The sequence below is a fragment of the Polypterus senegalus genome, chromosome 8, assembly GCF_016835505.1.
Source record: "Polypterus senegalus isolate Bchr_013 chromosome 8, ASM1683550v1, whole genome shotgun sequence".
NCBI classification, from domain to species: Eukaryota; Metazoa; Chordata; class Cladistia; order Polypteriformes; family Polypteridae; genus Polypterus; species Polypterus senegalus.
The window spans coordinates 139,018,280-139,030,520 of NC_053161.1; the positions used below are offsets into that span (position 1 = coordinate 139,018,280).

Here is a 12,241-nt window from a genome sequence, read left to right on the forward strand (position 1 = left end):
GGGCGGCGTAGAAAAAGATTGCAAAAAAGTACGAGTGCAGAGGCCGAATAATTCAAGGGAACTGTTGTATATCAAGCCACACAAAGGTATGGGATTTCTTCGTTGTTATTTTGCCTAAACGAAATAAAATATTTTTGTTCTAAGTACTTCTGTGTTAACCTCTATACTACGAAGCACACACCCGTAATTAAAAGATAACCATGTTAATCAACAGGAGTTGAAAATTATCACTTGATTAAGCCGTTAGAGGATATAGGTGAAATGTATGTGACAATACCTGATTACATTGTTAATTCAAGTTTTGCTTCAGTTTTGTTTGTGCTGTCTACGTGAAGAGTATACATAGGACACGTATGAAGGTGTCTCAAATGCTTCTGAAAAGATGCAAAGCAGCAGGCTTGGAGATTTCCTCTTGCACTGGATGCAAGTTTAATTTCCAGAGAGGGGTATTATTTTAAGACCATATCATGTGTGACAAGATCAGTAGTTCCTTGCCTCCCAAGATGGTATACTATGTCCACGTTCTGTTGTATGAAAAATGAATTGAAACGGTTTCGTTAGTATGTGAAAGTCTGATTTGTAAAAATATTAATTGTCGAATCTAAATATTTTCATGCAACCCTCCCCCATAGTCCACCCACACACCCCCGGTTTAATTTTTCTCCAATAACAGCCACGATTATTTTCAACGCGTCTGTTACACGTGTGCTGAACACATATTGCTCCTTCTCTATGGTGGAATTGCTAAGCCCTTCTGTCGTAGTGCCGCTGGGGAAGAGGCACAGCTTCTATGTGCTTTAATTTTTAAAGGAGCTATAGAAAACGTAAATACTTAATTTGAAAAGCAGAATAAATTATCCCAAGATTTTTTTTCTTGGTTTATTTATTCAGTCTTAAAGTTGCAGTGTTTCTTATGATCACCTACTGTACATGTTTGTAGCTGAGGTTTTGGACATGAAAAGTTTATAATGACATTGTTTCTATACCGTTTACATGAATACTGTTAGGGTGTTGTTTTGCCAGACTTAAAAACCTTTTACACTTTTGTACAGTGACTGCATTATACTTTATTGCATTATTTTATTTTATTATTATTTTTTTTTTGACTGGTTGCAGTTTACTTTTTGCCTCTCCGATTCAGGGCTTGTCTGTAGTTTAACCGTTAAAATATTTTTAGCAGTCAGAATTTCCCTAAAGTTATAACTGGTAAAGATGTTCTTCAGAATTTTTATCAACTGCAGATGGCACTTTCAGGCAGCGTTTTGGGTAGTACCAAGCTGTTTACCCAAATTGTTTTCTCTTAGATGCTTCCTCCCAGCTCTGTCTTAGTCGGACTTTACCTTGAATCCCTTTTCACAGCTCAGTTTATCACAATGTAATATTGCACCTTTCACAATTTATGATCATTTTTGTATGGTTTTCATTTCAGTCTTCTCTATAAAGATAGCAAATATGATTGAAAAATGCAGAAATAATATAAAATAAGTAAAGCTTTTATAACTGGTGGCTGGTTCTTCCACAGGTATTCAAGAGAAACTTCTGATAGCACCAAAACATTCCAGTAAAGATGGAGCTAGCTTAAAGACTGAGAGGATTACCAGGAGTAATGGTAAGTTGAGGTGGAATTAACTTCTTGGAAGTGTTACTTTCAAAAGAGCAATTTTATCTTTTTCTACAGCTTACCAATACAGTTTGTGTTTTTGTTGTTTTAGTCTTCGAGGCAGCATTTTTATACACAGTAGCTTATTCTTTTTTAAAGATTTTAAACTTCATGAATATTATGTGACATATTTTCATGCTGCAGTATTGGACAGGCTACAGAATTTTTTGCCCCGGATGGCCCAGGCCAATGAGAAGCTAAAAACAGAGATGGAGAAAGCACCAGCTGGCCAGTTTAACATTGAAAGCATTGATGACAGCTCGAAACAAATAATTGAAATGGTAAGAAATTGTATGTTGCCTGTCTTGATAAAACAGAAGCAGTTCTCATTTTTGCAAATTATATGTTTTGAATTGTTTTCAAAAATAATACAGTGAGTAGTTTTTAATAATCAATAAACCTCCTAGAAAATTCAGTAACGAGAAAGCAAAATGACATCAGTGTTTGGCGTGTCCACCCTTTGCTGATTCTCTTAGGCCCACTTGAATTCAGTTTTAGAAGGTTCTTACATGGTCGCTTGTTTCAAGCCCTTTGGAGATCTTGCCACAGTTCCACTGCACACTTTGCTCATCTTATTCACTCTAGTTCCTGCGGGTAATCCCAGACTGGCTTGATAATGTTGATCAGGGCACATTGGAGGCCATACTATCAGTGGTTAGTTTCCTTGATCCTCTTTTCACTGCAGATAGTGGTTTTTATCATTTTGGCAATTTGTTTTGGGATCTTAATGATGCTGTAGATTGAATGTGGGACTGATCAGATGCCTCCCTGATTGTATTGCAAGATGAGTAAGAATGTGCCTGTATTTATTTTCAGTGAAAGGGGGTGGGGGTGTCAATTTTGATCAAATCAGTACCTCCAAACCTGCAGCGAACCTTTATTGTGCTTTACTGTTGTCTACAAACTAGGGTTGTGTGATATTGGAGTGGGGAAATCTCTATTTTCTGGGACTTTGACGATAACGCACAAACCAAGCATGAAGTCAAAGGAATTGTCTGTTGACCTCTGAGACAGGATTGTCTTGAGGCACAAATCTGGGGAAGGTTACGGAAAAATTTCTGCTGCTTTGAAGGTCCCAATGAGCACAGTGGCCTCCATCATCCGTAAGTGGAAGAATTTCGAAACCACCAGGACTCTTCCTAGAGCTGGCCGGCCATCTAAACTGAGTGATCGGGGGATAAGGGCCTTAGTCAGGGAGGTGACCAAGAACCCAATGGTCACTCTGTCAGAGCTCCAGAGGTCCTCTGTGGAGAGAGGAGAACCTTCCAGAAGGACAACCATCTCTGCAGCAATCCACCAATCGGGCCCGTATGGTAGAGTGGGCAGACAGAAGCCACTCCTTAGTAAAAGGCATATAGCAGCCCACCTGGAGTTTGCCAAAAGGCACCTGAAGGACTCTCAGACCATGAGAAACAAAATTCTATGGTCTGATGAGACAAAGATTGAACTCTTTGTGTGAATGGCAGGCGTCACGTTTGGAGGAAACCAGGCACCGCTCATCATCAGGCCAATACCATCCCTACAGTGAAGCATGGTGGTGGCAGCATCATGCTGTGGGGATGTTTTTCAGCGGCACGAACTGGGAGACTAGTCAGGATAAAGGGAAAGATGACTGCAGCAATGTACGGAGACATCCTGCATGAAAACCTCCTCCACAGCACTCTTGACCTCAGACTGGGGCGACGGTTCATCTTTCAGTACGACAACAACCCTAAGCACACAGCCAAGATATCAAAGGAGTGGCTTCAGGACAACTCTGTGAATGTCCTCGAGTGGCCCAGCCAGAGCCCAGACTTGAATCCAATTAAACATCTCTGGAGAAAATGGCTGTGCACCGACGCTTCCCATCCAACCTGATGGAGCTTGAGAGGTGCTACAAAGAGGAATGGGCGAAACTGGCCAAGGATAGGTGTGCCAAGCTTGTGGCATCATATTCAAAAAGACTTGAGGCTGTAATTGCTGCCAAAGGTGCATCGACAAAGTATTGAGCAAAGCTGTGAATACCTATGTACACGTGATCTCTCAGTTTTTTTTTTTTTATCTTTAATAAATTTGCAAAAACCTCAAACTTTTTTCACTTTGTCATTATGGGGTGTTGTGTGTAAAATTCTGAGGAAAAAAATTAATTTAATCCATTTTGGAATAAGGCTGTAACATACCAAAATGTGGAAAAAGTGATGCGCTGTGAATACTTTCTGGATGCACTGTAGTCTTTTGTCTGGGATGCTACTTTTGCAGCACAAAAGCCTGGAGGTGCTTTACATTACTATTAATATTTTAAACTTTTAAGTTTTGAAGACTTGGCCAAGATCATTCTTTTCTAGGCTTACAAATTGGGTCAGTGCAGACAGGAGAAAAACAGTGACCAGATGTATTTTGTTAATTTATATTCATTCAATATATCAAAGCCAGAGACTTTGCTCATAATAATATAAATCAACCCACACATCATATATTAAGAAATTGTTGGTGACTATACCATAGTTTTTACAAAACTTAGATCTTGCACAGTCATTATTGAGAATAAGATCCTGAAGTATAACTTCCAGGCAGAAGTCGACTTTTGACATACCTACCCTCTTGACAGCCATAAAGGGGACTGAGTTCAGAAATCCACATGACATTCATTTCTCTTGGCTGAAAGTATCAATATATTACTCTGAATTGGATCTTGCTTATGAGAAGTGCTTTCAGTCACCTTCCTTTCGTGACCCCACATGTTCTCGCTGTATCCCTGGTTTGCACTCTACTGTATATGACTACTATCTTTGCTGATTTATTGAGAACTATTGTGCAACCACAGACCCTAATCCCAGTGTAGGTCTCCTTTATCATAATCTTGGATGGCACACCCTTGTTGAATGAGCAATCTAGTGTGATAAGTCTTTAAACTGTTAATATTGTCTTGCTCAAATGTAGAAAATCCACTTTGGACTTTATCATAGTGGAAATAAGTAAAGTTTATACTTACTGAAATTAGAAAAAAAAAAAAAATAATCATGAATGTAATCTAATTTTTTTTTATAACATGTCATCTGTCCATAACTAGCATTCCTTAAACTGTTGTCCTCATTTCAATGCAGTAACTTTCCAGGTTGTTATTTTTTACTGATTTGTGCATTTCTTTCTGTGTTGTATCTTTCTGGGAGTTAGGTGAGGTGGGGCTTGCTTAGGACTAATGTGTTTGCATCTAAAATACAGTAACTGCATTTGTTTAGTTAATTTGTAATGTGGTTTTAACGGATCATTCATTCTAAATTCTAATAAAGATAAAAAAGCATAAACAGAAAAAAGGCAATAAAACAAACTTGTGTAGGATTGGTGCTTATTGTGAGAAACAAGCTGATGTGGGTTAGGCACCTTAGAAGTCAAGAGGGTTGCAGTAGGCAAGGCCGATGAAGATGTGGATAGACATTGTGGTGAGTGAGATAAGCCATGTACTGTACTGGAGTTTAAAGATGTTCAGATCTATAGGGAGTGGACTTGTGGGTCATCTGGCCAGTGTTTATAAAAACAAGTAGTGGCTGTACTTTGCTCTGTTTTGGGAATGTTGCTCTGAATGTTGACTTTTATGCTATTGCTTTAAGGGATGTTAGTGAGCGCATCACTTTCTAACTATTGTACATTCTTAGTTTTATACTAATGTAAAATAAATAAAATTAACCAAGAATAGCAATAACCCTCACTCAACTATCACCAGGAAGAGGATGGAAGAATTTTGCAAAGACAAAATATAAGTGATCTGTTTATAAATTAAAATGACACATATAGTAGCAAAAAGATGTAAATGGTCAATTGTCAAACTGTTTTGGAGGTCATTCAGACGAATTCAGAGTTGGTGGATTGGAAGAAACAATTGTTATGCATTCAGTCTTTGCGGATATTCACGCTGAATTCTCAGAATCCTGCAGGACTCCAAGTTAACGGATGTTAGGTGGTGTGTGTTGTATTTTTTTCTTTTATTTTTTATAATTATTTTTCTCCATTAACCTCTCACACCCTTGGTTTTTCACTAATGGCATTTCCTTTCACTCCTGTTTGCTCAGCGATGTGCAGTACATCCAGAGGTATACTAATTTAGCTGTCTTTTCTTAAACTCCACAATTTATAATGGCTCGTTTTTTAAACCCTTTTGTTTGCTCATCGCAGCTGTTTCGATCACCCGTCTTTCCTTGACAATCCTAGATATGCTGTAGGTCTAATAGGCTTTTCAGTTCCAATAGGCTTTTCAGTTCCTTGCTCTAAGAGGGTATTGGTCTTAGGTTGTGGTTTCTTGCTTCTTTGACTGATTATCTTTCATGCTGTAGATGTCGTCCATGCCATCATTATTTTAACATTTCTAGTTGTAAATGATTTCTATATTTAGTCTAACAGTGAATGTTTATATTTCAAATGTGGATAAAGACTTGACATTTCCTTGTTGTAGCTGAATCTTTTATACATTCCCAAAATTTAAGCAGCTACTGAGTTGGCAGTGTAGGATCCAGCATGAGTCAAATGTGTAAAAAAAGACATTTTTCATTCCAATAAAGTTAAAAAGTTAAAAGTTTAGTGAAAATTTAAAAATGAACATATCACAAAAATTCAGAAAAGGTTAATACACACTTGCAATAAAAGGCAAACAGTGGAAAAAGGTTCATCTCTATAAATGTTTACATTTCTGGTTAAAAACAAATTTCTTTATAATGTAATTCTAGGATTCTATATATTTTCTTTGTTTGTTGTCTACTTTGAGTATGACTCATTAATTCTGGTTTGAACCTCAAAGGAGGATGCCAGCCTCCTGAAACATGTAGTTTATAACACATATTGAATAATTGGTGGGTTGCTCGACCCCTTCCTCCTTTGATTTCTGTGCAATATTCACCCCTCCCTCACTTCCCACACCACTGCTATCCTTGTTCATAGCCTTGTTACTTCTCGTCTTGATTATTGCAATTCCCTTTTCTTTGGTCTTTCTTGCAAATCTCTTTATAAGCTTCAACTGGTCCAGAATTCAGCTGCCCGCATCATTACTAGAACCCCCTCTATTCACCATATCACTCCTGTTTTGCAGCAGCTTCACTGGCTTCCAGTTCAGTTCTGAATTCAATTCAAAATTCTCCTACTAACTTTTAAAGCTATCCACAACCTTGCCCCTCCATATCTGTCTGACTTCCTCTATGTTGCCATTCCCTCCCATACCCTCAGATCCTCTTCCTCCATCCACTTGACTGTCCCCTTCGTCCGTCTTAACACTATGGGGAGCACAGCATTCAGTTGCTCTGCTCCCCAGCTTTAGATCTCACTACCACCTGAGCTTAGAAATATTGAATCATTTTCACTTTTCAAATCTAAACTTAAAACTCATTTGTTTAAGGCTGCTTTTTCTCTTTGATTACAATTGCTCTGTCTGATTTTAACTTCTGTATTATACTTTTGTTTATAATCTGTGTTTTGTCTTTGTTTGGTGTCCATGAGTGTTTAGAAAGGCGCATACAAATAAATAAAATGTATTATTATTATTATTAATAATAATAAGATGAACCGCAATTTTCTTATATTCTTGATAGACCTAAAGTAACTGTACTGGTTTTTCAGACTTCTTCATATAGATAGATGGAACTTTTATTTGTCTCTTGGGGGAATTTTTGGCTTTTTACAGAAGATTTTTAAATAAATAAATACATAAATAGATAAGTAAGTAAATAAACATACACCCACACCAAAATGACTATAGAGCAAGAAAATTAAAAAGAAAAAAGTTCTGACTTGCCTGTCCCAGTCACAGTGAGGCATTCTGCTGGCGTATTGCTGTTGGTATAAAGGAGCACCTGCAGCGTTTCTTGACACACTTCTGCTGATAAATTCATTGGCTACAAGCACTTACTTCCAGTGTGGCAGGGAGAGGATGTGCAGCATTGTTCGTAAGGGCACTCACTTATGAGTTTTCTATAAGTGGTGTGTCAGTTTATATACAGTTGTATGTGCTAATATCTATGTTGGTGTTTTTTCAGTTTTTGTTTTATTGAAATTAATATGTATGTAACTAATGTTTTGTGAGTGATTTTTTTTTTCTTATATATTTACTGGGATTAAGAATATTTGTTTGTTTTAAGATGATCATTTTTGAATAGTTATTATAATATAAAGATATCACACCATCTTTCACATTCAGAATTTCTGTGTCATTTGACAGCTTGTACCTTTTTGCTGCTTTCTTTGTCATTTTGCTGTACTGCCATGTCCGAAGGTTTTGAGAATGACACAAGTATTTTTTTTCACAAAGTTAGCTGCTTCAGTGTTTTTAGATCTTTTTGTCAGAGGTTTCTAAGGTATACTGAAGTAGAATTACAAGCATTTCATAAGTTTCAAAGGCTTTTATTGACAATTAGCTGAAAAACCAGCGTTGCCTGGGAGAAAAAAAAGTGTTTTTTTTTAGTTGTTTGAGAAAAATATAATAATAAAAAAAAAACACAACTTTAAAAATAAATTAACAATGAAGACTCACTAACGTGGCTGTCTTGCGTTCTTATACAGCCCGATCAAAAGTTTAAGACCACTTGAAAAATGGCAAAAAATCATATTTTGCATTGTTGGATCTTAACAAGGTTCCAAGTAGAGCTTCAACATGCAATAAGAAGAAATGGGAGTGAGACCAAACATTTTTTGAGCATTCGATTAATTGAAAATAACGATTAAATTGAAACAGGCTGTTTTACAGCTGATCAAAATTTTAGGACCACATGCTTTTAAAAGGCAAAATCTGTGCAAAGATGTGAATTCATTGTCATTTTTTTGTCAGGTAGTCACACGTTCTGATGGCAAAGGCAAAAAAACTCTCCCTTTTTGAACGTGGTCGGGTTGTTGAACTGCATAAGCAGGGTCTCTCACAGCGCGCCATCGCTGCTGAGGTGGGACGCAGTAAGACAGTCATTTGGAATTTCTTAAATGATCCTGAGGGTTATGGAACAAAAAAGTCAAGTGGAAGACCCAAAAAAATTTCACCAGCACTGAGCCGGAGGATCCAATTGGCTGTCTGTCAAGACAGTGGACGATCCTCGACCCAAATTAAGGCCGTTACTGGTGCTGACTGCAGCCCCAAAACCATCAGACGGCATCTGAGACTGAAGGGCTTCAAAAACAAAAAATGTCTTCAAAGACCTCGTCTCCTTGAACGCTACAGAACTGCTCGTTTGGACTTTGCAAGAGAGCACCAAACATGGGACATTCAAAGGTGGAAGAAAGTTTTATTCTCTGACTAGACATTAAGCCCGTTACAATAACGGGCGCTAGAACAGTAGTGAATAAACATTTGTATGAACAGTCTATATTAAATGGCAAGGGACCTTGTATGTGGCTGTAATATGTGTCACTGTATTGTGTGCCTTTAATTTTCTCTCTCAGTAATACTGGTTTGTATTTCCGTGAAATGCCTGTAATTTTGTCTGACAGTAATACAGTAGAACCTCGGTTCACGACCATAATTGGTTCCAAAACTCTGGTTGTAACCCGATTTGGTCGTGAACCAAAGTAATTTTCCCCCATAGGATTGTATGTAAATACAATTAATCCGTTCCAGACCGTATGAACTGTATGTAAATATATATTTTTTTAAGTTTTTAAGCACAAATATAGTTAACTATACCATAGAAAGCACATCATAATAGTAAACTAAATGTAAAAACATTGAATAACACAGAGAAAACCTTGAACAACAGAGAAAACTAACACTGCAAGAATTTGCGCTATAGCCTTATGACCCGCTTGCTAAAAACTCCTTTTTTAATGAGTTTTAAGCACAGGGGAAAAAATGAACATTTGAAAAATCTGTAATTTAATTAACAACCAAGAAAAGTAACATTGCAACAATGCACGTGTGTGAGTGTGAGTGTGAGAGTGAGAGTGAGAGAGACGCGCGCGTCTGTGTGTGTATCTGTCTCTCTCTCTGCACAGGGTATGCACAGGAAGAGACTGAACACGTGCTGTGTGGCCTCGCGCATGCGCACTTCACCAGAAGACAGACACACGGACACCTGGACGCACACAAGGGTTTTATTAAAGAGGATGATGAGAAAAAATGTAACCTTGATGGTCCTGATGGTTTCCAACGTTACTGGCATGACAAGCAGATCCCACCTGAGATGTTTTCTACGCGCCACAGTGGAGGGGGCACCATAATGGTCTGGGGTGCTTTTTCCTTCAGTGGAACAATGGAGCTTCAGGAAGTGCAGGGGCGTCAAACGTCCAGATGTTTCAGAGAGCATTCCTCATGACTGAGGGCCCTCGTCTTTGTGGTAACGACTGGGTTTTTCAACAGGACAACGCTACAGTACACAATGCCCGCAGGACAAGGGACGTCTTCCAGGAGAATAACATCACTCTTTTGGCCCATCCTGCTTGTTCCCCCTGATCTAAATCCAATTGAGAACCTTTGGGGATGGATGGCAAGGGAAGTTTACAAAAATGGACAACTGTTCCAGACAGTAGATGCCCTTTGTGTGGCCGTTTTCACCATTTGAAGAAATGTTCCCACTCGCCTCATGGAAACCCTTGCATCAAGCATGCTGCAACAAATTTTTGAAGTGATCAACAATAAAGGTGGAGCTACTCAGTACTGAGTTCATGTTTGGAAGTTTGATTTCTGTTTTGTGTGGGGGGTTTGCTTATCATCCAGTTGATGCTCAGAGCCAGTCAACTCTATTTAATTTCAAAAGCAACAGGGTTGCAGAGGCGCTCAAACAGAAGTAATAACGGCAGTCCCCTCCAGTTCGCCCTCTGGTGGTCGTTCAGAGTGTAAACTGGCTGATAACATGCATACAAGACCGCAAAGACCACCCCCACCCTACCCAGAAGGGGGTGGGTTAGGGCTGATTTCACCCAACATTATTTTTAGTCGACCAATGAGGAACATGTGTACCATGTTTTATGAAATTTGCCCCAGCCATTTGGAAGTGATGCTGGAACATACATACATACATACACACACACACATTGACTTTTTATATACATATAACATTACGTTTATACAAAGAGTCAATATACTGTATGCTGTGCTGGCCCTTCTTTTTCAAGACCTGTGCAATTCGCCCTGCCATGCTGTCAATCAATTTTTGGACCAAAACCTGACTTATGGAAGCCCATTCTTGTATAATCAATGCTTGGAATTTGTCAGAATTTGTAGGTTTTTGTTTGTCCACCTGCCTCTTGAGAGCTGACCACAAATTCTCAATAGGATTAAGGTCTAGGTAGTTTCCTGCCCATGGACCCAAAATTTGGATGTTTTGTTCCCTGAGCCATTTAGTTATTTTTGCCTTATGGCACAGTGCTCCATCATGCTGGAAAAGGCAGTCTTCATCACCAAACTGTTCTTGGATGGTAGGGAGAAGTTGGTCTTGGAGGATGTTTATTGCAAATATTGACTCTTTGCATAAACATAATGTAATTGTCAATTAAAGCCTTTGAAACTTATGAAATGCTTGTAATTATACTTCAGTATTCCATATAAACATCTGACAGAAAGATCTCAAAACGTTTGGCCATGACTGTACAATAGATTATTTATATTTTGCTTAACTGTGTTACTTGTTATCTGAACTGCTTTAGGATAAAACTAGGGTAATCAACCAAATTTTTGAAAATATTTTAATTGGAAAAATAAACCTGAATTATCAGTGAAGAAAAATATAAATCTTGTAAAGGTGTACTAAAATTTTTTAAATGTACTCTTAAATAACAGATTAGAATTTTGTCTCCCTATTTATAACCCTTGGGCATTGTTCTGTATGTTTTTTTTACAGTACTTTTACAATTGCAGTAATTGTTTTCTAGGATGTGGCATTAGTGGAACTAAGTGATTCAGAATGTGATGATACAGAAGACTCTTCGTCAGAAGATGAAAGCTCGGAACTAGACAGTGAGGAGGAGGAGGGCAACCTCCGACTCCCAGGAAATCAGAAAAAGACGAAGGCAAAAATTGAGGTGATGGACAAAGTAAATGGATAAACTGCTTCTGTGAAGTTCACTGTTGACTTTAAAATAACTAATGTATACAGAATAAGGAGCCATTGTTTACAGTGAAGACATAGGTGACATGTATTTCTTTTCTTTGAGCATTTTGTTGCACCTGTTAATATGTTTGGCTGCTTTGAACTATACTGTAATATTTTACCAGTACTATTATGCATTAAATATTGTTGACCAGTGAGCCCAATCATGAGAGTTTTGCCACAGAAATAACGACTCCACTTTGCACTTGTGGATCCTGAGGCCTTGTTCATCATGTGTGTAATTCACCCACTCATTAAAAGACACGTGGCTTACACTGGAACCAAGGTTGGTGTCATCTCTGTGATGATTTGGTCTTTCTTACGAAAGGTTTTCAGCTGTTGGGTGTGGACCTAACCAGCCATACAAAAAGGTAGAGATCTCGATTAAATGCATGGTTTGGTATTGCTTAGTTTGTAGAGTTGGCCCACTGTAGTACTTCTGTTAAAGGCCTTCCTTGATAAATCATTTTATTAAAAACAGAGCAAATGATGTCACCTTAAGCCTGGAGACGGCAGAAGTTTTAGAAAGTCATTTCAAATAATGATGCAAATG

General features: G+C 38.1%; 1 protein-coding gene across 1 annotated transcript; it reads left to right on the top strand.

Moving 5' to 3' along the window:
* Positions 1-6: 6 nt before the first annotated feature.
* nopchap1 (NOP protein chaperone 1) lies at positions 7-11,973 on the top strand. Its single transcript, XM_039761825.1, has 4 exons — positions 7-86; positions 1,523-1,609; positions 1,805-1,941; positions 11,471-11,973. Exons 3-4 carry the CDS (start codon positions 1,837-1,839, stop codon positions 11,642-11,644), a joined length of 279 nt encoding a protein of 92 aa, XP_039617759.1. The 5' UTR covers positions 7-86; positions 1,523-1,609; positions 1,805-1,836; the 3' UTR covers positions 11,645-11,973.
* Positions 11,974-12,241: the final 268 nt, after the last annotated feature.